At 34.5% G+C, this 11,621-nt stretch overlaps 1 protein-coding gene across 7 annotated transcripts in view; it reads right to left on the bottom strand.

The window, feature by feature from the left end:
- The window catches only part of LOC107038483 (eukaryotic translation initiation factor 4E transporter), a 23,251-nt gene extending 14,873 nt beyond the window's left edge, over nucleotides 1–8,378 (bottom strand). For 5 of the 7 annotated variants that reach the window (XM_015257598.2, XM_015257602.2, XM_015257599.2 and 2 more), the window contains exons 1-3: nucleotides 4,694–5,324; nucleotides 4,477–4,574; nucleotides 3,716–3,789 (exon numbers count right to left, since the gene is read on the bottom strand). In XM_015257598.2, coding sequence (XP_015113084.1) covers nucleotides 3,716–3,789; nucleotides 4,477–4,574; nucleotides 4,694–4,871 — 350 coding nt within the window. In that variant the 5' untranslated portion in view covers nucleotides 4,872–5,324. Of the gene's footprint in view, nucleotides 1–3,715; nucleotides 3,790–4,476; nucleotides 4,575–4,693; nucleotides 5,329–7,048 lie in introns of those variants that run through there. The other 2 variants (XM_015257603.1, XM_015257604.1) reach the window with 2 other exon arrangements.
- Nucleotides 8,379–11,621: the final 3,243 nt, after the last annotated feature.

Below are 11,621 nucleotides of genomic sequence, written 5' to 3'. Positions count from 1 at the left end.
AAAAAAAAAATGAATTCTAATACCCCTGTAGTTGTGTCAACAAATTGTGGTCTACATTGGCAAACAATAACTCGGGGTATGATCAAATTCCAAGTTTTAACTTCCCGACCCGAAGGAGGAAGTTATTGTAATGACCCCGAAAATCGATTGTGGATATTTCATGATTTCTCCACATTTCATGACCCCTAGAAACTCTCACGACACTTTTCAGAGACCGGTCTGTCTGTGTGGATGTGTGTGTATGTGACTAAAATTTTGGGCTACGATTTTTTTCGAACAAACGATGCGATGCAATGATTTTTCACGCAATCCATGTGTTTTCATGTAACTTAGAACTGCTTAGATTCTGAACATCACCTCAGCGATTCTTTAGATTTTGCAATAAAACTTGTGAAAAAACGCAAAAAAATTAATTTTTTTTACAAATTTGGTGCAACTTTGTATGATTAAGACTGGAGTGAAATTCAGCAAAATCGTCTCAGCGGTTTCGGAGTAATTCGAACATAATTTTTTTTAATTTGAAACTTTTCAAAGATTTTTCTATATAGGTCGATTTTTTTCATTATTATTTTTCTTTCAGTCTATTTTTCTATTTTTTTCATTAAGAAAATCAAACAAAAAAACTGGGAAAATTTGAGCCGAGGAAATTCAATGGAAAATATCTCAATAGAATAAGTTGTATAGAAAAATGCAATTCTAATGAATGAAGGAAAGGCAATAATTGCTCGGAAAGTTATTGGTTCGACCGTAATGTTACACCCACTCCAATCCACCCGCAATAAGAGCGAGCGAAACGAGCGACCAATAACCCGGTTGAATTTTTGGAGTAGAGTGTAATAAATCCATCATAATCGATAAACCTCCTATAGAAAAATCCGTGTGCGTAACCAAAGTTTTTCCTTTAGTTTCTATGCTCACGTCTTTCTTCCTTTTTTATAAACCATACATTTAATGTACTCAATTGAAAGCTTATTAACTAAGCTTTAAAATAAGTTCTGCCTTGCCGAACTGTGTCAATTTTTCACTAACTTATGAGTTTCAGACAAAAATTAAATTTTCATGTCCACTTGGGAAATTAACTTTGGTTGGATTTTTCGATGCTCCTAAGTGGACTAAGCAGGGATAGCTACGTATCATTTTGAAAAGCATTTACTATTCTTCGAAGTAGTATATGATAAATCTGGTGGAATTCAATTTTCATCATGCTATAGCAGATTGGTTCCATTTGTTACGTTATGTCACACCTTAAAAATGATAATTTTTGTCATTTATCGAGGCTTTAGACTTGACCAGCGGGGATATATCATGTGTCGATTTCAAGGTCTCATCGAGTTCTTGCAATTAAGACCCTATATTATCCATTCCATCCACTAGATCAATTATTATGAACGATAATATAGCGATTTTAGCATTTCACGTTTTGAAAATTTCCCTGTTTATCCTTCTAATGACCAGATTTCGTTCGGTTCCTGTTCAAATCTGTAGAAATATCTTATGCCCAGGTGAAAATATATTAAATTACCTTGAAATTGACCCTTGAATTATTTGATTAAGGTTAATGTTCCTTAACAGATGAGAGTTTTTTTCCAAAAATGGAATTTCATGATGTTTATTGTAAATTCAAGCTGAATTTGGATTTTCTATAACTATTCGTCAAGTGAATGAAACTATATATATACCATTTCAAAGGGTATTTGTTGTTATAGAACGTGAAAGTCAGGGGAATTAGAATTTGAAAAATGACATATATTGATCTCATGCAACCGGACCCCTAGGCGAAGCGCGCGTTCCGCCTGGTAAATTAAAAACAAGGAGTCCGATAATAATGTGCAGACAACAACTGAAGTAATACACCATTTTCAAATTTGCTGAAATTTCCAGAACACGTTTCACGAAACTTCGAACACCAGAATCTGATCAAAATCGAAAAGTAATAAAAAATCAGCTTTCAACGAAACCTGACCTTCAGGATTGTTGAGATTGTTGAGAACGGAACTAGGGGACCTTCAAGATTGTTGAGATATTCGAGGGATGCGGGATGTGCATGTGAGAAGCTTCTGTTGAATTCTTATATTGGGAGTTCAAGTATCCCTACGTTAACTATCAGTCCTACTTAAGTATCAATGGAAATGCTCGCTTGGCAACTTTAGCGGGACTTGGCATTAACTCTGCTATACTCAAACTCCAATTTTACAGTTTTACTTACACTTTTAACTAAGCAATTCGACATTTTTCATAAACATGGATATACGTGCACTGAAATTTCAGCTGATGAAACATGATGCTTTTGTGTAAAAAATTCATGACTTGCAAAACTTATCCCTCTCAGTAGTACCATGTAACAAAACTATCACAAAATGTGCGTTAATTTTGAAGGTCTCGACGGAATTACGACGAACAATTCCATAATTAGTCAAACAGTGTGCATTGCCTTGAACGGCTTCATTATTGCTGTACCGAATGAGAGGAGTCGTTTAAAATGGATCCAAATCTGTTCCAACTCGCGAAGCCTATAGTGGTTGTTGGAATTTGGAAATCAGTACACTTTGATGCAAACTGAAAATTCTTTAATTCGAGTAGAAGGATGAAAGTACTTCAATTGAAACAACGAAAGGTCTGAATGGCTGGGATTTGAAGACTGTAAAAATGTATTAAGTAAGGGTTTAATTGACATTTCAAAAATGTAATAAGAAAAACAGAATATTAATGATTCAATTGTGTAATTATTATTTAGATTTCGAATTAAAGATAAAGTATTTTTGCATATTATGACCGCGGAATGGCCCCGGAAAGTGGTTTTAATATTATCATTGAAGCTTTTGAACAACGTACCAAAGAAATGTCTGAAGGGATTTACGAAGGGCGTAAACTGTGCACTAGGGTAAACGCACCAGTGTTCTAACTTGTCCAGTGGTTAAATTAATTGATATAATTATCTATTTTTCTTTTTAAAAACCAATATAATGTTCATGAATTCAAAGAGACCTTGTGAAGCTTTCTCAAATGATTGAATCTTGGTCTTTCGATCATTAATATTTGACGACCCTTATTCGTTCGATCACTTAACAGTTCACCCTAGGAAAGGTTTTTAATTCCTTAGAAAATTATTGATTTAGAACATAATTTCATTCATAATTATTGATCTTGAGCCACTGTTCTATCACTTTTCCATTGAATGTAATGACTTCAAGTGAATTTTATAATCTCAAAGTGAATTGTGTTTTTTCAATTGAAAAATTTGAGTTTTGCATCGAAAAAGATGATTATTGATTCTAGAGATTTCAATATTTTGAATAAACGAAAGAGAATCTTCGAATTCGAAACAAACATACGTAAACAATTGACGATATAACTACCCAATGGAAAATATTCCAATCCTTCGTTTTCAATTTTAGGGTGATATGAACTTGAAATACAATTTGTATTTGAAACCAAAATTAATTATCTCGAAAATAAGCAGCGCTTGAGGAACAATGTTAGAAGACTTCCTTTTATTACTCCAAAAATCCTTTACAAAAAAGGACCCTCTAGATAAATCCTCCGGAATCCACTCATTACCGCAATAATACGTCAGTTCAAAATAGTGATGGATTATATACACACACACACACACACACAAATCGTCCCATCCACCGTCTCTACGAAAATATTCTCAAACCACAAAATTTGTTTATCATAAATAGGATGAGGTTAAACATCAGGGGGAGTAACTTACTTGTTGTAGACCATGTCCAGGCACTCAGGACGGCGTTTAGCGAGTGGAAGTAGTTTAATCTCCATTAGTTCTTCCTATAAATAAATTTTACAAAATATATAAAAAATGAGAAAAATCAGCAAAACATTTTTTATTTTGTCCATGGAGAATAGTCATTATCATCCCATTTATTTTTTAGTTTGAAAAATCTTATTGATTCCGCTCGCAAAAAAAAAATCGGTAACTTCAAAAAAATCTACACATTATCTTGAAAAGTAACAATTTCCGAGAAAATCATCTAAGACGACGTTTAGCGAGTGAGAGTAGATTAATCTCCATAAGTTCTTCCTATAAACGATTTAAAAAAATATATATGTATAAAATGAGCAAAAACAACAAGACAAAGTTTTATTTTGTCTATGGAAAGCAGTCATTAACATCCCATTTATTTTGTAGTTTAAAAAATCATATTTATTCCGGACGGAAAACATTAAAAACCGGTAACTCCAAAAATAATCTTCACATTATCTTGAAAAGAAGCAAGTTCCGAGAACATCATTCAAGTTTTTCTCCTTTGTTAGGCAATTTTCTAGATTACAAAAAGTTCTTTTTAAAATTTCCTCTAAATCCGCTAATTGCAGAAATATTCATGGAGAATGTTGCCCAAAATTATTGTACTCATCCCCCTGTCGTTTATCACTTCTGTACCCAGTTCTATTCATTTAATTTTCGCAGAAGTTCTATAAGTCGACTGTCTTTGTTATTGTTTTGAGGATACTTACCCGAGTGTATTGGAACTGAGGCCTGGATCTCCCGATTTCCATGATAGAAGTATCGGTCACCTCTCCGGCAACCGACATTGATATAATAGCTTCATCTCCTGCAAATTCAAAAATAAAATCAATACAAATAAGTTTTAAAGTATTGAAGTTGATGATCAACGATCATTTTCCAGTCTTCGAAATATATTTCCCTTTGACTGCACATGTTTCTACTTACTGAAAGTGACTTTTTTATTGGAATTAGCTGCCTTTTTCGTTCTGAACCATTTGCACGATTTTGTTTGCAATAAAAGAGTCGAGTCGAGAAATGGCGAACCCGTGGGGCCAACGAGGGGTCGTCGTCGACGCCGATAACGATGAGGGCCCGTTGTACTCTGAGTAGTCTCAAGTTTCATGATTTTTTAATAATTTAAACAACTGATATTCAACGACAAAACTCGACGGGATTTAATTCAACGAATGGAAGTAAAACAGTAATACAAAAATGGCGCTCGAATGGATATTCTGGACGCTAAACAGACGCTACTTTAATCTCTTTTGTCACTTGTTTACTCGAGAAGGACAAGGACGATAATTGACGCCAAGGTATCGAGCCACTGAACACAAACTCACGAAATAAAATGATAATTTAATAAAATTATACAATTCAAATTGATTAGAATCGTTTTATCCAATCACTATTTGAAAATTACTATTTGTTTATGAATGATTTTGATTTGTAAAAAAGGTTTTAGCGTTGGCTAGCAGATTTAGAGAGCTATCGAAGGATTAACAAACGAATTCACGACTGATTCACTCAACATATCGACTGCCGACTAAACTGTCGAGGCTCTTGACAATCCGGTGGATGAGTTTTCGGGGGTTTGATGATACCATTTCAAAAGAAAATCAACCTATGAGGAGAAATTCGAGGAACACGTGACCGGGGTTGACCTATTGAAATCGTTTGTTTTGGTTTTCGGTTGGTGGTCGAGGTATGAGTGAGGGGGAAGAAGAATATAGTACTTTGGTAGAAAATCGCGATTAAAGATATCTAAGTATCTTTCACACTTTGGTACAGACCACATTATAGATTCAGCCATTTTCAATCATCAAATTTGTCAATTAAATTGCTTGAGAAAATTTTAGAAAAAAAAACATGAAAATTCAGCGTCACTAAAATTGGATTTTGCATAGAATTATTATTATTTTTTAAACATGTGTCGTTTAAAAATAAATAATTGAAATTGTGTAAACTTTCGGAAACCTTATTTTTTAAGGATGGAGGCGATTTCCGGTAAAATTATGAATAATACATTTTTACGATTCCGAACAAATTATTTTTATGGTGGACAATTGATTGTTTATAAGTTATTTATAGAAAATGCTCGTAATCTTCAAAAATTGCAACTTTTTCATTATTTCATGAATCTTCCTCCAAAAGTAATCTTCTAATTTTTTTTTAGATCTTTAAAATGTTTTTCAACGGTTCAATATCGAGATTCAAATTCAGATCTACAAAGTTTAAATAATAAAATCGTTGTAAAATATGCGGAAACTTAGGGCCAAATGGGGCTCAAATGAAAGCTCTGATGTTCCACTACAAAAGTAGAAAGGCATTTCACTGGAGAAAAAATAGCCAAAGTACTTGGATATCAAAGGAAGGGAGTGAGAAATTGATTTTTCTAACCAAGAAAATAAGAAGAAAGAAGTTCACTGTAGAAGCTGAATTGCTGATATCTCAAAGATATTAGAGTTTTAGAGGAGTGCATTCCGAGTTTTTATGTTGGATATTTCCTGGGCAAAATCGATTACTTGACGTATTTTGCAGGATGCTACGTGTGTACGATTTTTTAATCTCGTAGGAAATTTGGTAGAAAATCACGATTGCAGGGAGGGAGTGAGAAATTCGGTTTTCTAACAAAGAATATAAAATAAAAAATTGATATGAAACCTGAGTTGCCAATATCTGAGAAATCAGTTTTACTAGAATGAACGTTTTTATGCGTGATATTTCATGAGCAACAAAATTGATTCGTCGATGTATTTTTCAGGACAATGGGTTTGTATGAATCTCGGTGGAAGTTTATGTAGAGTGTTTAACCTATATCTTGGAAATGGTTGTCTATCTCAGAAATTCATCAAAAAATTATCTTGTAGAAATAATTTGAGATCACATCAAAAAGTGTCATAGATATGAGTCAAATAATGATCATCGAAATCTTGCGCTTGTGAATTTTCTCATATTCCTCCATCATTGATCCTTCTTTTATCATAACAAAAATCATAAACTGTAAAATTCTGATTTATTTTCACAATACTGATGTCAAAGCGATCTCACGAAACAAAACAATTCACGTCCAAATGAAAAAATGTAAAAAATTTCAATTATAAACCGATCAATTGTTGTATTTTGAACATAGAAGAGGTTACTTTCCTCTTTGAACCCACCACAGCTGTCGAAGTGATGACTAAAAAAGTGATCAATTTTGAAAAGTGAAAATAAATTCTAACAAGGAGTAGAAAGCATGTAGTTTCCAGGTAGGGCTCGAAGATTATACCGAAAAATAAGAAAAAACTAAGAGATACTTACCCTCTCTTATAGGATCCGGCTCCTCGGGCCTGTCACTCGACACAGATTCCAGAGACATCCTCGTTCCTCTTTTCCGTTCACTTCTTCAGGATAATTCACGCGCAAACTCTCGTACTTTCCCTCTCTCCCTCAATTACCCCGAAAAATCCTCTTCCCTCGCACTCTTTCTTCTCGTTCACAATTCCCTCCAAACAAACCTCCAATTTACTCCAAGAAAGCCCCCAACATGAAATAATCCGTTTCAACTGATAAAAAAAATACCGTAAAATTGTTTGCCAAAATGTCCCCTCTGGTGCCCTCTTGTAGGCCAAACCGTGCACACGTAATATAATGTTTTGTCGACTTCTTTTTTTTTCGTTAAAATCTACCTATACATTTTATTACCGTTTAATATCACAGACTGGAGAATTTTCACGTATTTTCAGTCCCTCACTGTGACGTCGAACGCCCCACAAAGAACAAACCGAAAAAATTAAAGAAAAAAAAACAGAAAAAAGGGAGAAAAATAAATGTAGAGAGTTCGAGATTTTTCTTGGACACGAAGTAAAAGATAAAAATCACAAACTCATTCCTTTTGCCTCTCGGGCTGCCTCTGCGATGTCCAAGTTATTTCCTGAATATTTTTCCTGTCCCAAATCTTTAAATCCACCTCTTTGGCACTTTCCTATCTCTCTATTCCGATATTGTACTCTGATTGATTAGTCGTTGAAATCGAGTAAATTACACCCCAATTTGTAACAAATAGGCAGAAATTTTCTGAGATTTTTTTATGTCCACAACTGCACTGATCACACTAGAGCTCACACAACACCAATCGTCGTCGATTAATTAACGATGAGAGGCCTCAATGTTTCTTCAATTGTTAATGATTAAAATCGTTGAATGTTATTTTTCACACAAGTGTTAGTGTTTATGTCGTTAAGAGATAAATAATGGAGAGAGGACGGCCCAAAAAAATGAAAACTCGCTTTTATTCACGCGCGGCAACGCGGACTGTAGACGGGTCCGTGAGCTACGTCGATCATTTCGTTGCACGCGTTGCCGATAATCATTTCTAATATTCTGTTTGTCCTCGGGTTTCTTATAAGTTTCAATATTAAATACGACGTTGACTTGTTTTTCTTATTTTTTCTTTGAGAAAAAAATAAATTATTTGCTCACTAGAAGTTGATTTACGTTTCTTTTTCTCCTTTTGTTTGAAATTCTTTATCACATTGAATTGTACACACACAACACCTAGTGTTACTGCTACGCAAAAATAGAAAATGGCGCACGATTTATCCCTACTTCCACCGCTTGTTTCTTCGGTGCCTTCTGCGGAGAGACCGGAGAGACAGTTTTCATAGGGCACACACACTAGAGAAAAGTCGGTGTTTTTTCGCGATTGGGAGTGGTGGAGCGACATCTGGATAAAGATGGTGGCTAGCAGAAGTCGGCGAAGATTGACGAAAGTTGTGCGCGGGGATTTGTCGGAGATTTGAATATATCTGAAGAGAAATCACTGGTTGCATAGAAAAAATACAGTCGAAAAGAAATTTCCACAAAAAATCAATCATGGAAATTTCAAAGTTTACGGAAATCCGAAAACTTTCCCTCTTTCTAGGGGCAAATAGGGCGGAATCGACACTTTAAACGTTTTTTCAGATATTAATGACTCATCGAACTATTAATTAAAGGGAAGAATTTTTTTATGAGCAGTATAAGTCTTTCTCTGTTTCCTTTTTCATTTTCCCCTCATCCAGCTGTTTCACTTTTATACTTTTCCTTTTTCAGCTCCATTTTCCTTTATTGCGAGCCCCGGGGAAAAATTCATTTTCGTTCATGAATATTTTCACTTCTTGCTGTATGCTTTATGTGATTGTTTTATGATTTTCACTGTTTTCCGATGTCTCGTGCATTGGTATCAGCTCGCATTTTGCTTTATTGTGTTTCAGTTAGAGATGCAAATGCATCACATGACCCGTTAGGCATTTATGTCGGCTATCACATTCCCCTCCCCCTCCTCTATGACCATCACAATTTTCCAAAAAATATGATAGTCATTTTTCATCTATATAGATACAACTGTATCAATTTTTATTTGAATTTATTTCGTATTGGCCGAATGTGTATTTTGAAATGAAAATCACGCTCATTTTTTCATCTCTACAGATGAATAGTATTTTTCCGGCCTGTTCCGATGGGGTTTTTTACTCGTGTGGATGGCCAGTCCTCGCCTACGGCTCGGAGGCTAACGCCATCACTTCTTGGGGTTTTTTTACGGCTCGGAGGCCAACGCCACACGAGTAAAAAAACCCCATCGCAACAGTCCAAGAATAATATTTTTCTGTAGTGATTTTCAAGTTTTCGAGTTTGGGAAGTATGTAATACCAATTCCCAGACGAGAAATCGTGAGAAGCAGTACAGAAAACTATTTTTTTCATTTATGACTGTCATTATGCATCTATATAGATATTTTGACAACAATTTGCTTCCAAATTTTTGGTGACCATCATTTTTAGTCAAAACATTTGTGTCACATGATCATCACAATACCGTCATTTTTGGTCATATGACGCGGTATCAGTGTCTTGTTATGCTTAAACGACTTATAGTAATTCCATGCTCACACCTTTTTTGTGTTTTGCTGTTCCTTGCTTTATGACTTATGTCATGTTTACTTTGTACAAATAATGTACAGTTGATAAACTTAAATCAATCAATCAATCAATTTCATGAGTTTCACCGGGCTGAATTGATAAATTTGTTTCGAGTTATGGACATTGAAAAAAATCAAAGGCGACCAGTTCGTCCCACCCTCCCCTATAGTCGTACCTTCGTTCAGAAATCACGATGTCGTTAAGATCCGGAAGACTCTTTTGTGGAAATTTCCTCAACTACAAGAAATATTATAGGACATTTGAGGCAGACACCACTCGGACGTAATTCCATGAGTATAATGATAAATTTTCATACGATACATATCAAGAGTTGATCTTTTGTAAATGCGGGGTGCAAGTAAAGCCAAAAATGCTCTCGCATATTGGCAGCTTTTTTTGTGTAAAGTGTAATGTTAAACTCTGGGAATTTGTTAGTAATGTCAACTGCTAACAACTTGGTCAAATGAGGAATATAAGCAGCGGGGGTCCCACCCTCGCGGCTAGAACGTGCATAGTGCAGGTCTAGAGCTTGCCATTCTTACGGAGTTCCTGCCCTTAATACTCATCAAATTTATTATCTCGCGCTACGCGCTCGTGATTTTTCCTGAGAAACTTGACTCCTTCATTTGTTTGCAACGAACCCATCGGGAAATTACCCGATAATTTTGAAGCTCTTGTGGTATTATAAGTGATAAAAAAAACGTTGATCGTACTTTCTTATATTTTTCACGAAGCATAATTTCTTTCATTTATAACTTCGTTTACAGATTTTATCCATTCACCTATCCACGGAGCAACAGAAATACTAAGCACTTTTGTATTTGGCGCGCTCCCATTTATCTCTAGGACTGTTGCGACGCTGTCGCTTGTTGGAGCTGCGCGCGCAGGAATTTCAGTCGACCAAAAATTTTCAATTTTTTTTCAACTTTTCTTTCCAAATTATTGATCTGATCGATTTAAAAAAATATAGCGATTGTGCGTTTGATCATTTTTTAACTGTGTACAAAGTTTCATCACGATAGAAGCATTTTTCCGACTTTTTTCCAAGATTTTGTGAATTTTCCATAAGAACACGGGTTAAATTGCTTTTTTTAAAAAAATCATAACTTTGTTCTGGGATATCAAAAAAATCTGCAATTTTTCATACGATTCTGTACTAGATTGGAGAAGCTTTAAAAAAAATTTCATCAATTTCTTATATTTTTGCGAATGCATGTAGAAAATCCTTAAGGTGAAACGGAACTCTTGTGACTATAGGTACTTTTAGAATTGTTTTCTCCTGCAATTATTATTTTTTATTTATGAAACTACTTCATTGACTCAATAATGCAATAATTAAGTTGATAAAGTAGTTTCCTAGATAAAAATGAATAATTGTAGGAGAAAACACAGTTCTAAAAGTCCAAATAGACGCAGGGGTTCCGTTTCCCCTTAATATATGATGTTTCTATGTTACCTCCATCGCCCTCGAAGCGACCATTATACCTGAGCAATTCCATCAGGTATCGATGTAAAATATCGCCTCAAAATGTTTGATATGATTTTTTATTTCCTCATCATAAAATACAAGTAAAAAAGAAGAAAAATAAACGCTGCCAGAGCTCTGTAACTCAATAATTGACAGACATATAGCAGATTCAATTTTATTTTCCTTCAAAATCAAATTTTTCAATTCGAATGATGCAGTTTTTATAATTTAAAAACATCCGATGTAGATTGGATTGGAAATTTTCTCACTTTTTCAAATCACGATTAATTTTATCATTGAAAATCATGAAAAGAAAGTTTAAATCGTCCATTTCATGGCGATTCCCACATTTTATTCAATTTTTCTTCTTCTCATAGTAAAATTCAGGAAATTTCCGATCCGAAATAGAAACTCTTATTTGGTGCTGTGAAAAACTTGGGGGTGCAACAAGAGAAAAATAAATTTT

This window comes from Diachasma alloeum, unplaced genomic scaffold, assembly GCF_001412515.2.
Source record: "Diachasma alloeum isolate Michigan unplaced genomic scaffold, Dall2.0 Dall_scaffold_00284, whole genome shotgun sequence".
NCBI classification, from domain to species: Eukaryota; Metazoa; Arthropoda; class Insecta; order Hymenoptera; family Braconidae; genus Diachasma; species Diachasma alloeum.
This window is presented reverse-complemented; position numbering and strand designations above follow the sequence as displayed.